At 53.4% G+C, this 17,525-nt stretch overlaps 1 protein-coding gene across 1 annotated transcript in view; it reads right to left on the minus strand.

Moving 5' to 3' along the window:
• The window catches only part of TSPEAR (thrombospondin type laminin G domain and EAR repeats), a 36,103-nt gene extending 24,075 nt beyond the window's left edge, over positions 1-12,028 (minus strand). Inside the window, exons 1-2 of the mRNA XM_078609257.1 lie at positions 11,652-12,028; positions 451-719 (exon numbers count right to left, since the gene is read on the minus strand). Of these exons, the coding sequence (XP_078465383.1) occupies positions 451-719; positions 11,652-11,760 (378 nt within the window). The 5' untranslated portion in view covers positions 11,761-12,028. The remainder of the gene's footprint in view (positions 1-450; positions 720-11,651) is intronic.
• Between the last annotated feature and the right edge of the window lie 5,497 nt (positions 12,029-17,525).

The raw sequence follows: 17,525 nt of genomic DNA on the forward strand, positions 1-17,525 counted from the left end.
GGAGGTGCCATGCCCTTGGCTTGCCAGGGGGGCAGTACAGCAATTTCGTGGACTCCGCACATTGGAATGTTTCCCCCTCGCACGCAAGGTTGTTTTTTCTTCTCTCTGGGAGCTCCAGAGAGAACCACTGATTAAAATGTCCCCGATAACACCTTCACATGTAGAGGAGCGCAGAGCTTCGGAAATCATTGGTGCCGGATCACCGCGTGGCTGCCTGCCTTCCTGCTTGTCCGTGGCGCCTCACGCCTCTAAGTTGTTCTATGCGGTGGCGTTACAAGTTGACATTGTTATATACCCATACATTTGTGTATCTTTGGAGGAGAATGGGGGGTGCGGGTGTGGAGGAGCTCAAAATCAGAGACCCTGGGCTGCGACCCCTTAAAACCCCTCCTCCTCCCCCCACCCCGTGGGGCGGGCGTGAATCCAGAGAGCCCCCTGACCGTGCTTGACCTTGCGAGTGTCCGCCGCGAGCGTGACGACGACGGAGAACTCCTCGGGGAAGCGGTGGCAGTGGGTGAAGATGCGCGCCGCCGGGAACGAGAGGTGGCGGCCACCGCCGTGCTGCCGGGTGCCGCCCGGCCACGGCTCGTGGGGCGCGCGCCGCGGCGAGAGCCTCGCGCCGCGCACGCCACCCTCCTGCACGACGGTGACGCCGCGGGGGAGGTCTCCTGCCACCGGCGTCGCCAGCGACTCGGCCAGCAAATCGAGGGGCTCCAGCTCTGGGGGGAGAAGGGAGGGATTGCGGTAGAGCGTCGGTTGGGGGCAGAGGCGCGGGCGAGCCGTTCGTGGGTGAATGCGCCGAGGTGCGGTGTTGTTGTGGAGGTGCAGCCGAGGGTTTGTCATTCGTCCGAATCCACTGCTAGGAGAAGGTACCTCCCCGTTGTGTATTATTTAACCACACTAAACTGAAACTATTAACTGAATTTGTTATTTGTTTTACCAGATAAGGTCCACTGAGCTATATAGCCCTTTGTCAGAAGCGACCTGGCCACAAATGATGGCTCAACGAAGTGGTTTTTCACGTAGAAGTGTATAGCAACCAAATACTCTAAACGCGTGTTGATTATAAATGTATATGGAACAACCGACGGACCCAGAGAAAAATCCACGCGGCCGCCGGAAGAAAGAGCGAGAGACACGCAAACTCCAAATATACAGCAGCAGGCGTCAGGGTCTGGATCGAACCCACGACCTCTTGTATACCAGGCGAGGTGGTCAACATCTCGCCACCGCCAGATATTGCTCAGTCAGGGTTGGTGAAAAATTGGGGCCACAGCACCCAGAACCGGTTGAGATATCACTCGTCCACTGATGTCATAGCCGTCGCCTGGAATCGAACTCAGGTAGCTGGCATCGTAACGCAGTGTGCACGTGAACGACTTGCAAACACGGCGACACGTACCCCTTGTCGTTATAATATGATAACTATCTGCCGTCCATAATGCCCTGCCTTTGCTGGTACTTATATTTAATGCACAGATCTACTTACACTGAGCAGGGGTAACATGAATGCACGCCACTACGTATACATAAACCCACACGGAAAGTCACGGAGTGAGGTTTACAAAACAGACAGCTAGATGTGGTCGTAGTTAATCCGCAGGTCACGCCTCGACTGTCACGTGCAGAATAAATTAAAGCTTTTTACGGACGCATTTTTCGGAAACCTTTTTGGCTGAAGCCTAAAACCCGAAGTCGATTCTACGAGCAGCGCTGATATCTAAACATTTAATCACAAACGCTACTGGAGAGACCTTTGATTAAAGAGCGTGCAATATTTTGGCTGTCTGCCCCTTATAATCACCTGGGTACCACGCTATAATTTACCGGTCACAGTTCACCAGCTTGTAATTGTGCAGATCCTCTCATCCGTTAAATGTTATTCGTCCGGTGAGACTCATAAAAGCCTTGCCTTTTTTGGCCACTGTGCTTCCAAGCATTCGGTCTCTCGAGGGATTGTAATTGGAATCGGGGTCTTGATGGTTGTTGTTTGCTTTTTGAATTGTGACTTTTTTTTTCATGAAGCTACGAGGCACAGTGATAAAAGGCAAAGTGCCTTTCTATTTATTTCAGTTGGTGGGATTAAGCGCACTGATCTTGGCAGCCACGGATGAGCAGCCGTCACTCCCCTAATCGCGCTGCGGAAACACACCCACGGCGTCTCTCTTGCATCTCCATTGTCGCTGCGATGATTTTTTTGAACATTCGGGAAGAACGACTGAGAAGTGCCGCTGTGATGTTATAATAATTATCATGATCATCATAATCACAACCGCGACAACTGCAACGAATTCCAGCACCGGTGGGGCACAACACCGCAGGAGACGCCGACGCTGAAGTTTCACCAACTGGATGTGGTGCCGATTTGCGAGCCAATGCGCCCGCAGAGCATCAACGCAGCCTGGGACGCGGACGAGACATCGAGAACGCGATGCGTGTGCCCCCCAAGTCGACGCCCCCCCCCCCCCCCCCCGAAGCGCGAGGGTGATTATCTGACACGCGCAGTCATCCTAAACAATGGCTCGCGACGGCGCTTATCCCGAGAGCAGCCTGGGAAACGCGCCGACACAAACGCAGGGGCAATGGCCGAATGATGATGCGCCGTGTTTGCAGATCATTGAACAGCGGTGGCAAGGCCGCCCTGCTGCTGCTGCTGCTGCACGCATCTGCCGGGGGGTACAACGCGGCGCGTCTCCGTAAACGCGCCGCACGAAGCGTCCGTCGGATGCTCCGCTCAATATAACGTCCAACATGAAGTGAGAACGTTTGTTTGTCTGGTGCCCTGAGCCGGGGAACTGTATTGACTATAGCCGCATTGATGGCGTTCATTTGCACTGACATCGTTCCTTTTGATGGCGTTACCGGCTTATGTCGCCGTGTTAACGATGTTAATGAAGGTGGGGGGGGGGACTTCTTTAACCGAGTGGCTCTGACCCCGCGGGGTCTGCGTGGCGTGATTGTTGGGGAATTTACGAGGCAATTAAAAGTCCTCTTCAATTCAAAACAATTGTCTGGGACGCGGTCCCAGATAAACCCGAGCCAAGCCCGTAGCCGGCGCTTTAAAAGGACGCCGCTTTTATTGGTGCGCTTCGCATGGAAGGTTCATTCACCGCGAGCCATTTGTCTTTCTAAACATCACTTTTGTTCCATCGCATTGATACGTCTGCGGAAGAACGCTGACACGGCATCCCTGAATGCCGCCGCTCTTTTGTGTGCGCCCCGCACGCATTCCCCTCGCGAGCTCGCACGCATCTCGCCCAGGAGCTAAAGGGGACATCGCGCGCTCGCTCGCTCGCTCGCTCTCGCTTGCTCTCAATCGCTCACTCGCTCGCTCTTTTTTTTACGATCAGACGAGAAAGATGCTCGGTCTTTCGGCACTTTGCTTCGTTCATCATTTCGTATTTTTTAAAATCCTTTATATTAAGTTCACTTGCTTGCTTGCTTGCGCGCTTACGACCGTGCAATTCTTTCGGTCGTTTTTAACCCACTTCCTGTGATCCAATCGAGCTGACATTTTGCACACAGACTCGTTGTGCGTGACAATTTATTTTCGTGAAATTTTTTTCCCAAAATTTTCCACTTTTGAGGAATTTTTTTTTTTAATATTTAATTTAAAATACCAATGTGATAAAAATGAAACTCTTATTCAAGAAAAACAGAAATGAATAATTAAATAAAACCAATGCCACGCATATAAAGGATTTATAGTGAAAAACTTTGTTTTTACGGGTTAATTTTTTTATCTTTGCTTTTTTTTTCGCTCTGCTCTCCTTACCCCTTTCTTCTCTCTCTACCCCCCTCTCTGCCCCCCCCCTCTCTCTGTTCCCCCTCTCTTCATCTCCCCCCCCCTCTCCCTATTGTCTCTCTCTATGTTCCCCCTATTTTCTATGTAACAATATTTTTTAACTACGACAAGTGCTGCATCTGTACCCAGCACTCCTTGCAGTCCTATGGTCTCCGACGGTAGCTCATATCTCTCGCTCTTTCGCTCTCTCGCTCTCTCCCTCTTTCGCTCTTTCGCTCTCTCGCTCTCTCGCTCTTTCGCTCTCTCGCTCTCTCCCTCTCCACAACATTGCGGGGAGAGAAACGCTGCCAGGGAGATGCCCCCCCGCCCCGTTCCTCCCCCTCCTCACTGGGTCGGATTCGGATACCAGAAACGCAAGCATCGGAGCTCAGGTTAAATACATTCTGTCTGCATTGTTTCAATAAAACGCGCGCACCATTCGCACTAAGTTCCCAAAGACATCGATCTGTTGATGTCGACGAAACTTGCCAAAACTGCAAGAAAAAAATTGGGTGCGTGGTAAATTCAAGATGCTGTCTTTTTTTTAATTCGCGGAAAAAAAGAGTCGATGGCATATTTGCTTCCCTCTCCAGCAGCTCAGATTATTTTGTTTAAACGCAGGCTAATTATTGTTGTTAGAGCCTTAAAAGACAGGGGCATCGCACAGTTCACTAGACAAACCGAAATATTTAGAAAGCGACTCACGATGCCGGGAGAATCAAAGGGTCCAGTGTGCGTGTGTGTGCCCACGTGTGCACACCCCCGTGTGTCTGTATGTTCCTGTTTGCATGCGTGTCTGTGTTTGTCTGTGGGGTAGTGCAGCGGTTAGCTACGAACCCAGCTACGAACACGGCGACCCGAGCTCGATTTCCACTCATGGACAATACCAGTGACGATTACCTGAATCGGACCTGGGCCTCCCCTAGGTCGACTCAGCCCCAAATGAATACCTGGTGCGGTGTGTAAAGATCGCCATTCGGGAGACAAAGGCGGCCGTTCGTGGTGCTGTTCACCCACCCCCTCGTGTGCCGTGCCAGCTAGCTAACAGCACTTGCCCTAACAGTACGTAAAGGCTATACGGGGTATCTTTGTCTTTGTTGTCTGTGTGGTGTCTGCGCGCATGACATTAGTTTCCCCGTTTGATTGAAAACAGTCTTGGCAGCAAACACACTTTAAAAGAGAATACCTTTTTTTTTATTTTGCAGAACTACGGAGTACAAATATTCATGAGAGACCATTCCATATAGAAAGTTACGGTTGCATTCAATTATTAATAAAAACACTGCTTCCTCGCTTTTTTCGTGGCAAATGCTCCGACTGGACGAAGACACCCCGCTTATCGCGCTCACGCTCCTGAAATAAAGATAACATCAGAGGACAGGACTCGCCGCATTTTATTTGATTCTTTTTGAAGCCAAAATCTCCCTGCACATTTTCCTGGACGATGGAGGAGAAAATAAATTCCATCTTGAAATGGCGAAATAACGCGGCACGCTCACCCCCGACCACCACCACCCCCTACTCCACCAGCGAGCGCGAGGCTTTTACCAGGCGAATGCTCAATGCGATCCGAATGCCCGCATCCTCCACTTAAGCTTCGGAGAACTAAACTAAAAACTTCATACAAATACTTGTTGCTTATTTCACCAGGTAAGGCCGGCCCACTGAGCTCTATATCGCTCCTCTTTTTCTCTTCCAGAAGCGACCTGGCCGCCACAAATGAGAGCTCAACGAAGTGGCTTATCGCGTGGGCATTTATAGCGCGATGTTGATTCTAAATTGTGGATGGGGAAAAAGCGGAGGATCCGGAGAAACAAATCCACGCGACCACGGGGAGAGAAAGAGAAACACGCAAACTCCAAATATACAGCAGCAGGCATCAGGGTCGGGATCGGACCCACGACCTCCTTGTATACCAGGCGAGGTAGTTAACATCTCCTAGCCACCGTGATGATGATGAGAGAGAGAAATACGAAAACTCCAAATATACAGCAGCAAGCGTCAGGGTCGGGATCGAACTAACGACCTCCTGTACACCAGGCGAGGGAGTTAACATCTCTTAGCCACCGCGGAAGAGGCGTCATTATCGATGTTTAACACGTGGGCTTTCGTGACCAATATCCATAATAAAGGTTAGATCGCGTAAATATATTTAAGTGCATCGCGTAAATATATTTGAATATATAAATATAAATATATTTTAATATATTTACGCGATCTAACCCAACAGAACCCTCTATCATGGTTGTCTGCGCTGTTTGCTGAAAGCGCCTCCGTGCCAAATCAGGACTCGCTGATTTTTTTGTTGTTTGCGCACACACGGCGACTGAAAGCAGACGCCTGATGTAACGTGCTCGCCGTACACACACACGCACCACGCCACGAGCCTTCACTCGCTGCGGACTTGCGTTGGTCATGGCCAATGGCAGCTTTGGCGCAGGGCACCCGTGGGGAGCTGTCTGTGGGTCCCGGCACGCGGATCGTCTCCACGCGAACGGCGTTCTTCTTCCCTTTCTTCTTCGTCGTCGTCTTCTGCGTCGTCTTCGTCTCCTTCTGCTCCTCCTTCTTCCCGAGAAGGGGGGGGGGCTGGCTTCTGTGCCCGTGTCTTCCCATGGAAGGATCGGCACGGCTCTTTGAAGATGATATCGCCGGCGCCGCATCGGACGATCTCGCCTGCATGCGCGCGCGCGCGCGTGCGTGCGTGCGTGTGTTTCAGTATCACACTAGCGAGTCGTGTCAGGTGTCGCGTGTTCTCCCCCCCCCACCACGCTATTGGCAGCTCGCATGACAGGTTTTGGAGCTCAGAAGCATTGGCGCACAAAACGCGATCGCTTATTAAAGGGCGCTGCTCCAGCGCGCATCACGCAGGCCCGCAGCCAGTGGCATAAAACACTTTAAAGTGACACCTCGTGGTATTACCTCTAAATCATCGTAAACCGAGAGAAAAGTTGATTGCGGCGTGTTATGCGAGACGCCCTTATAAAAGGGCGATGCGTCGCTGCTGCGGTAGACGTATGCCCCCGCGTTTCGTTTAGCTGCTGATGTAAATATATAAATATATAAAGCATGCAAACGGAAGCTTACGCGCATATTGATTATCGTCCGTCGCGTCGAGTCCACGATCGCATTAAGTCGTTTGGCGGCATCGCAGAGGCACGGAAACCTTGCGACGCAATTCGTAATGTAGAAAGTGAACTCGCGCGTGGGCGCACGCTCCACCGCGCGCACGCGGCCCGCGTTCTGCTGGCGCTGACCGGCGATGACTTAGCCCTTCGTATGGTCCCGTGTTATGGCATCACGGGTGGCAACTGACGGGTGCCGAACCAGGACTCCCCGTTATCCTGGGGGGCTGCAGCGCACCACAGACCCAACGTCTAAAACTAAAAACTCGAAAAAAAATATTTTATTTTACCAGTTGCAGCCCCACTGAGCTATGTGGCTACTGTTCAGAAGCGACTTGGCCACAAATGATTCGCCCACTGTGGACATTTATATCAACCAAAAACTCTAACCGGATGTTGATTCTTAATGTGGAGGGGAAAAAAAACAGATGACCGGAAGAAAAATCCACGCGACCACCGGGAGAGAGACACGCAAACACCAAATATACAGCAGCATGCGTCAGGGTCAGAGATCGAACCCACAACCTCCTGTATACCAGGCGAGGTAGTTAACATCTCGCCACCGTGGCGCCCTGTGGCGGCACTCACAGCCTCGGGCATTGTTTACATGAGGGCGGAGTTGGTGTCATGCGGTCGGCACGTGCGTTCTCCACGTGCACCACGCAGCCTCGCCAACTCGTCACCTCGCTTCGTGCGGGAAGAGAAACTCACGGATGACGTCTCGTTCAAAACCCACGACGGCAACAACCCCCAACGGGTGACTTCACTCGAGTTCCCGTCAACGAGGAAACGGCGAGGTTGTTTCACGCGAGTCGATGGCCCAGATTCCCTGGGGAATTCCCCGCTTTGCTGCTGCTGCTGCTGCTTGTGGGGGCATCTCCAAGTCTCCTCCAGAAGATCCGACGGAAGGGAAAACCCGCATTCGCCGAGGAGACGAACATCTGGCTCAATGAGATCCGTGCTTTAAATTTCGATTTTAAGCTTTCGTGACTGCAGGGATTCATCTTCTTGGTTCTTTCGGTAAAGTCACGTAGAAGGAAAATAATACAATAATACAACATAAAACATAATAAAATTATTCTCACGACGTTTCGGCCACAACACAAGCAGCCGTCATCAAGTGAAGACCAGGTCTGTCGGGGAGACAGCGTCTGAATACAGCAGCATGCGAGAGAGATCCGTGCTCTTTTGCAGCGTCTTAGGAAGGGGCCAGTGAGCGCCGTTGTGGTGGTGGTGGAAGCGGTCGTGGGTACACCGACTCAATCGAACAAATCACCTGCCATTCCTTATCTCCGCATAGCGGTGCAATTTCATTTGTTAATGCTCGACCGCCCTCGTGGCCCTCCACACGCGCCCACGAGCAGAACATGTGCAGTCATTGCTCTGCTGCGCGCTCGACGATTGCTTTGAACTGTAACGTTGTTGTTGTTTACCGTAGTCAAGGGACAACGATGTCGAGAGAGAGAGCGTGTACGTGTGTGTGTGCGTGCCCCTTACCAACGGCAACTGGCAGACCAGCAGTATTTGTTGACTGCTGATGAGCTGCAGAAGGGCGAACCCGGATCGGTGTTTGTGTCTTTGATCAAATTCTGCTGCTGCTCAATTCAAGCCGGTAATTCCGAAAAGCCTAGATGTTAAACGGTTTTAAATTGTACGTTTAAGATGTAGATCGGAGGTTGATTTGGTGTAATACCACCTCGACATAAGGCATGCCATACCCCCCCCCCCCCCCCCACGGAGCGCTCTGCAATACAATAACAGCGACGCTGCTGCGATCATTGCTGGCAATTGTCGATCTGTCGCCCAGCACGCGATTCGTGATCACGAGCCGGGACTTTTTCCAAGAAGGAGACACGAGGATGTACATCTCAAAGGCAAGATAGACGGCTACAAATCCCCCATCCTGGCGGAATATAATTTTTTTTCATCTTATTTTTATATGTAAAATTTCCTATAATTATCGCGTGAGTACGATGGTTGCCTGCCTTGTGTGATCAGTCATAATTGCAGTGCTACAGAATTCACGCAGAGCACCGCACTCTCACCACACACACCACACACACCACACTCTCACAGCACACACCACACACACCACACAACACACACACACCCCGCACTCTCACAACACACACCACACATACCACACACACCGCACTCTCACAACACACACCACACACACACCGCACTCTCACAACACACACCACACACACACAACACACCCCGCACTCTCAAAACACACACACCACACACACACATAACACACACATCGCACTCTCGCAACACACACAACATGCACACACCCCACTCTCCCAACATACACACCACACATACCACACACACACCACACACACCACACACACCATACACACACACACCCCACTCTCACCACACACACCATACACACACACACAACACACACACAACAGACACACACACCATACACACACCTCTATGTGTAAACTACAAACGTGCCTGCACAAGGAGTTTACCAATCCCGCATTGTCACAGCTGCAATAAATAAACATTCTCTGGATATGACGAGTAAACGAACGGTGACGATTTGTAGCGAAGTGTCATTTTAAAGACGTGTATCTCTGGTGATGTATTTTTTTATTTTAATGTTGCTTACCAGGTAAGGCCCACTGAGCCGGATAGCTGCTTTTTTTCAGAAGCGACCAGGTTATCACAGATTATACCGCAATACGGCGAGGCAATCGTCTTCTAGAGAGTGGGAATTACCCGATTATTCCTAAAAAAAATCGTAATAATGAACATTTATAGAGCCTCAAGGCTCGCTTGCACGAGAGGCTTGCTGCAATTTCTGTCCAAAGTAATACGTTGACGCCGCTGTTTGTGTCTCGTGTGACACGAGCAGCGTAAGTGGTGAGGCCACGGCCAAAGGAGAGCCACCGTCACCCACGCATCACCAGCCCGGCGCGCTCTTCTCCATCATGCGCGGGAAACGAGAGGCTCGTGCCACGGCGGTGCAAACCAAACTGTGGCCCACGTACCGCAGTAATGCCACAGAGACCCATAGGTGCCCATAGAGACTCAGTCAAACGTCGAGACTCAAAGGTTCCATATAGACTCACAGAGGCACATAGAGATGAATAGATACGCGTAGAGATTCATTAAAGACAAGCAACGGAAGCGTGATTGTGGCCGTGCAACCCAAACTTTGGTAAATATTAGTAAACCACTGTAGTTTGCGCTCCACCAACGGAGAAGTCGGAACAGCAAAACTACACGAACTTCTGACGGCCTCTCAGCGTGGCCAGAAGACCTCGACATTAGCTTTTAGCTGCCGAACGTTTCGCGGTCATAATGCACAAGAATAGAACGCCAACATTGATGTTTGACCGATTACATTAACGAGTGTTTTGCGCGACGCGAGGGAGCGAATTCAGAGCGCCCGGAGAAAGCCCCACCAGCACCGTCACACAATCGAGCGCATTAACTTCTCGGGAACGCCACTCTATAAAAGTATTTTTTTTATATATTTGACCAGTTAAGGCCCATTGAGCTATATACAGCTCTTTTTCAGAAGCGATCTGCCCACCACAAATGATAGCTCGACGAAGAGGCGTCTCGTCGTGTGTACATCCATAGCCGCCAAAGACTCTAAACGCGTGACGTTGATTATAAAAGTTAAAGAAGGAAACAAAAAACGAAGGACCCGGAGACAAATGCACGCGACCACGGGGAGAAAATGCAAACTCCAAATATTGAACCCACGACCTCCTGTATACCGGGCGAGGCAGATAACATCTCGCCACGGGGACGAACAGTCTTCCGTCACCATCGTCCGTCACCCGTAACGTTTAAACCGAATCAGCCGCGAGCCGATGTGCATGGGATGCGTCCGCTGGAGCGAAAATAAAAATGCAGAAGATAATTTAACGGAGATGATGACGACGACTATCATGATACGGCTGACGTGAGCGAGATCTGGCGATGCACGCTGACAGCATCACAGCGCTGCTGCTGCCTCATCTCTGCGAGATTCTCGTCAAGGTTGAACTTCTTTCGCACCGTACGTAGCCAATCCTAGCTAATCGTAAAGGTGCGGGGGAAGGACACCAATGTGTCAGCCTGTGTCTTCCCGTAGAGCTGCTCACCTCGCTGTGTCTATCTGACGAGGAGCTTGTCACGCTGTGGATCAGCCTCCTGGAGGGTAGCCCCCCCAACCCCCAGCCCCCCCCCCCCGCCCCCCCCGCTCGTGTTCCCACCACCTCCAGCTTCCATCTCCACGCGAACCCACGCCGCTGGTCTGGGGAACAATTTCCCTTTCCTCGTTCGTGGACATAATATCCTCCGCGCGTAGCGGCACCACAAACGCTGTTTACGTTTCCTATCTTAATGCTTCCTTTTAACGGCCCCCTTCTTATTCCACCAAGTGGGTCCCCTTCATTGCGAGCCGTGGCGACGTCTTGGCGGGCACAGACACCCGTCGACAATTTACGACGCAATCGCCGACCGCCTCGCGTCGCATTTCTCCTTCGATGACACCGCCAGTCCAGGCAGTGGCCCCTCTTTGTTGTTGTTATTGTTGTTGTTATTGTTGTTGTTGCGCCTCCACGTCCGGCGTCGTCCGCGCGGAGGAGCGACCCCGCAGCGGAGCCTCGCGCAGAGCTCAACGCGGACGCGCGCGGCGCGTGCGTCATGAAATGATTACTCGCCACTCGCAGTGGTGACCGGGAGCCACCACCCCCCCTCCCCGTCTCTCACCCTACCGCTTCACTCACCTGTGCAGAGGTGCCCGTTCGCTTCGGAGGACCCGGTGGCTCTGTTCGGAGCGGCAAGCACGAGGACGAGCAGAAGGAGCGGAGGCCGCGGCGCGGGTCGCATCACCATGCTGCTGTTGCGTCTTCTTCGTCTTCAGCAGCAGCAGCAGCAGCCAGCCGCGCCTCGGAAGAATGAAAACTCTCGCGCGTCGCTTCCCATCAATAGTCCGCGCCCTGGGGGCGCCCGGCGCGATCCGTCCCGCGGGGAGACATGGCCCGGGGGGTTCGCGGGAGGGGGGTGGGTGGCGAGGAGGTGAAGTCACAGCTCACAGCAGAGGAGTCGAGCCGCCGAGGATGGCACGGGTCGCGCAATCTGCCTCGACTCTCGACGCGCGACTCATGCCCGCCGGCTCGTGGCGCGGTGCGGCTCACGAGTGCGCAACCTGCATCACGCGCGTGGATCCCCCCATCTTCTTCCCCCGAGAGCCCCCCCCTCCCCCCCGCCTCCACCTCCTTCCTCGATCCGCGGCCCGGCACGGCAAACACGACGAGGATGCGGTGCGATGGTGACCAGCGCACCCAGTTCGATCCCAGGCGATGGAGGCAGGCGTGAGAGAGAGTGAGTGTGTGTGTGTGCACCCACAGCTGAGTGAGAGAGACACTCAGTACAGGTGAGAGAGAGAGAGAGGGAGAGAGACACTCAACACAGGCGAAACAACCAGCACAGGCGAGGGATCCGGAGCAGGAGAAGAGACGGACACCCAGCACAGGTGAGAGAGAGGCACAGGTGAATGAGAGAAACCCAACACAGGTGAGAGAGAAACCCAGCACAGGTGAGAGAGAGACCCAGCACAGGTGAGAGAGAGACCCAGTACAGGTGAGAGAGAGACACAGGTGAGAGAGTGAGATACCCAGCACAGGTGAGAGAGAGAGAGAGACACTCACCCAGCACAGGTGAGAGAGAGGCACAGGTGAGAGAGAGAAACCCAGCACAGGTGAGAGAGAGACCCAGTACAGGTGAGAGAGAGGCACAGGTGAGAGAGTGAGAGACGCAGCACAGGTGAGAGAGAGGCACAGGTGAGTGAAAAACCCAGTACAGGTGAGAGAGAGGCACAGGTGAGTGAGAGACCCAGTACAGGTGAGAGAGAGGCACAGGTGAGTGAGAGAGACCCAGCACAGGTGAGTTGGCCGGCCCTGCCTCTGCGCCGCTGGGGTCGCTGTGACTGCGCGCGACGCTGCGCGCTCGGGGTCGCGATCCGGGGCTCGGCCACTTGTAAGGGAGCGCCGGGGCCGCGGGCGCGTTTGAAGTTCGCCGGTGTCGTCATTGCGCCTTCGTACGAGAGGGGGTGGAGGAGGAGGAGGGCGGCGGTGGTAGTGGTGGGAGGGGAGGGGCGGCGGCGGGGGGGGGGGCCGTTGTGGCTGTGTCAGGGGGAGATGTCTCATCGATAAGAGTGGGGCTTGGGACTCCCGGCACCAGAGCAAGAGCGAGCGAGCGAGGGAGGGAGGGGCCACGGGGCCGTGCCCGCGGTGCGTAGCGGGGGCAGCCCCCGCGTCGCGTCGCATTTCGCGAACACTAGGCGGTCTTCACTCGAGCGCGACACGAACGTGAGCAGAGGGTTAACTGAGGGGGTCGCGAGGGGGTGAGAGCGACGCGTCCAGGTGACTTTGCGCGAGCGGTCACGAGTGGGCGACATGGCGCTTGTTGGTGGCTTCACGTCAATTTGGGGGCGCGCGTCGGTGGCTTGACACGCGCAGGTGATTGACAGCGCGTCGCACAAGACGACACACGCACACACACTCGTGTCAAAAGCCAAGAGAAAGTGCAACCAGACGTACGAGTTCACGTCTCCTTTTTCTAAATGCGCAAAAAAAATAATCATCGTCTTTCTGCTCGGGAAACTATATATATATTTTTAAATCAGTGAGCGAGATACCGAAACGCGTTTTTCGACGAGATGGATATTTATGCTCGAAACTGGATGTTCATTCGGCTGCCACACGGTGAGCTTTGCGTCCAGACTTGCTGCCTGGATGCGTGGCGGTTAAGCAGCTCGATGCGCTGCGAACCCGGCCACCCGAGTTCAAATCCGGCTCACGGGCAACTCCGATGACGATTATCCGAACCGGTGCCTCTCTCAGGTCAACTCAGTCTCAAGCGAATACCTCGTGCGATGTGTAAATATCGACAAAAAAGAGAGACAAAGGCGCGGCCGGGAGTTGTGCTGGCCACCCACCCCATCGCGTGCCGTGCCGCCCTTAATTGGTGCTCGCTAACAGCCCTTGCCCCAAACAGTCCGTTAAAGGTTATCCGTCTTTGTATTTGTCTTCGTGCACCTGCACAGTGCCCGTGTTATATGCACCGAGCGCACCTGTGTACACGCGCGGCTGCCAATGACGCAGACGAATTGAACCTCCAGCCTTGGCACAAAAGGCCCAGTGGAGGCATTCCAATTAACCTCTGCCTATCGCCCAAAGGCCGGGGGGTGGGGGGTAGGGGGGTGAGCCGCTCGCCACACGTGATTGTTTCTCACTGCCTAATGGCTATAATCAGGGTGGGGGGGCTCATTCATCTGCACGGGGGTGGGAGGTGGTACCGGGGGCCTGAGTAGTGCCACGCGGTATAGTGTCCGGACTTGGTGTGGCCCCTTTCGCCGGCTGAGCGGGACTGATATTGGCAGGTGCGCCCAGAGCTCGTGCGGAGGAATCTGAAAATACCCGCAGCTGTAAATCGTCACCGCAGCAGAAGCCGCGTAATCTATTGTCATGTGGAGCAATTATTTCCTCAAGTGTATAAAATTCACAGCGCTCACACACGCAACACGTGCACACATACGCACACGCATATATAGCAGCAGACTAACACGTTGGGTTTTTGTCACAGAAATGGGCACATGCCAAGAGTGAAGAGTCATTATGAGTGGGCTGCTCGGTAATTATACTCGTCTAGTCTGTGCGATGTGGCCCTTGTCATTGCATGGGTGTTTGCAAATGCATCGTTCGAACCCAAAGCTCAAACATTGCTCGTGTACCAATCGCCTTTATACGTCGTACGGATATGAATTGAGCAGTGGCTACATACATTGTGGCCTTAAGTTGTGAATCAAAGTCCTGGCTTCAGAGGACACTGAGAGAGAATCCCGATCGTGCCGTCGAAGAATGCTCTCAGTAGACACGACCTTACAAAGAGACCCATAGACTCATACAGAGACCCATAGACTCACACAGAGACCCATAGACTCACACAGAGACCCAAAGACTCACACAGAGACCCATAGACTCACACAGAAGCATAGACTCACACAGAGACGCATAGACTCACACAGAGACCCATAGACTCACACAGAGACCCATAGACTCACACAGAAGCATAGACTCACACAGAGACGCATAGAGTCACACAGAGACGCATAGACTCACACAGAGACCCATAGACTCACACAGAGACGCATAGACTCACACAGAGACCCATAGACTCACACAGAGACCCATATACTAAATCAGAGACCCATAGACTCGCACAGACCCACATAGTCAAACAGAGAACCATAGACTCACACCACATAGAAAACCAGAAATACACATAGAGAACCATAGACTTGCACAAAGACAAATAGACTCGCACAGATAACCATATACTCACACACAGACCTGTAGACTCACACAGATAGGCATAGACTCACATCGAGACCCATAGGCTCACTCAGATACCAATAGACTCACACAGAGACCCATAGACTCACACAGCGAAACATAGACTCACACAAAGATCCATAGACTCACACAGAAAAGTATAAACTCACACAGAGACCCATATACTCACACAGAGACCCATAGACGCACACAGAAGCATAGACTCACACAGAGACCCATAAACTCACACATAGATCCATAGACTTACACATATACCCGTAGACTCACACAGAGAGCCATAGACTGACACAGAGACAATTGACTCAAACCGAGATCCATAGACTCACTCAGATACCCATAGACTCACACATAGACCCATAGACTCACACATTGACCCATAGACTCACACAGAGACCGATAGACTCACTCAGAAACCCAAAAACTCACACAGAGACCCATAGACTCACACAGAGCCCCATAGACTCACACAGAGACCCATAGACTCACACAGAGACAATTGACTCACACAAAGATCCATAGACTCACTCAGAGCCCCATAGACTCACACAGAGACCAATATACTAACACAAAGATCCATAGATGCACACAGACGCATAAACTCACACATCGACCTGTAGTGACATTGGGGATGTCACTGTGTGGTGCCGGCCCGGGAGGGCCGTGGCGTGCAATGTACTTACGTCGCTGACAGCATCGTGTGTGTTGCTGAGTAAGCCCGACTCCAGCAGAGCGCGGCGTGCGATGCACCGTCATCGCGTACACCCCGTAGGCGGGTGTAGTACCAGCCCTAGCGGGGCTTGGTGAGTGCTGGGATAGCGTGGGCACCACGCATGGCATGCAGTGCGGGCTCCCACAAGGGGGAGTGGGAGAGTGTCAGCCCAGGGACAGGGTTGCTCCGGGCCATGACACTCTGGTTGACCCCGTAGACACGTGATCTAGAGTGTCCATAGAGAGGGACCCAGGTGGGGGGGGGGGGGGCTAGGGGGGGATCGCGTGTCTGGGGAGAGCTCTCGAGAGGGATCGAGAGGGAGCTGGAATGCTCGCGAAAGTGGGCGGGGCCGAGGGAGGAGCTGGCCCCGACCCGGGAGGATATAAGGTGGGTCCCTGAGAGGGACCAGGGTCGCTTCGTTCTACAAGCTGGAAGCTCCACGTCCTACGTCTGAAGAGGCACCAACACGTGGCCCAGTCCATCGTAGCCGTAACTCCTGTATGGTAGTGTAGTTAGATGGGTGGTCACCACCCTAGGCTATATCTAGTTAAAGGGCTGTTACCCCTTTTGTATATACGTGTTGTGAAATAAATGTGTTGCCTCTGAAGAACAACGTCTACGACTCAGTTGGACTCACTACAACTGGTGTCGGAAGTGGCCAACATGCTAGTCTATACAGCTTGCGATAGACTATGTCTACAAGTCGCAGACGACGTACCAGGACGTCGGCCAGCGAGGAAGAGGACGTCGTGCTGCTTATGGCTCTGGAGGATAGAGAAGAGATGCTGCCAGCGGAGCAGAGCGCCGTCTGAGCGCGCGACGCCTCGCCATTGGCGGAGGTGACCCTCCGGGAGGCGCAGGGTCGCCTCGCAGAGCTCCTCCATGCTCCGGCTTCGATCCTCGCAAAGATCCATCCCATGGTCTCGCCGGTGAAGGAGGGAGTGCCGCTCGTTGACAACGACTCCGCCGCCATTTCGCAGCAGGCGGGAATTCCGGTGGCACAGCCTGTGCCCTCGGCCACCATTCTGTTGCCGGCACGGAGCACGCAGCCCGCCAAACTTGAAGATGCGCCGTCAGCGCCGATGGACATCCTGGCTTTCCGCCATCGCCTTCCTTTTATTAAAGAGTTTGCAGCTACCAGTGGTGACTGACTGGCCTTCAAGCGGCAGTTCCTCATGAACGCCAACTTGACTGGATGGACGGAGGCAGAGGCGCTGTGGGCGTTGCATGCCGCCCTCGACGACGACGCCCTTGAGGCATTTCTCGCCATCCCGCCGATGGAGAGGTTCACCCTTACTGAGACTTTGGACCAGATGGCGTCAATCTACGAGCCTCCGGCGAATATGCGCCACATATTCGCCACGCGACGTAAGGGTGAAACCGAGTTAGACCTCGCCTTCCATTTTGGCGCTGGAAAAAGCCACCATCCCGAAAATGGACCACGATGGTATTGATGCGTTGCTCCTCGAGAGACTGCTGGCCTTGGCGAAAGTCCTCTACTCCATTCGTCCAGCCGAAGATGATGACATTTCGTC

The sequence above is a fragment of the Lampetra planeri genome, chromosome 31 (genome assembly GCF_965212315.1).
Source record: "Lampetra planeri chromosome 31, kcLamPlan1.2.h2, whole genome shotgun sequence".
Lineage (NCBI taxonomy): Eukaryota > Metazoa > Chordata > Hyperoartia > Petromyzontiformes > Petromyzontidae > Lampetra > Lampetra planeri.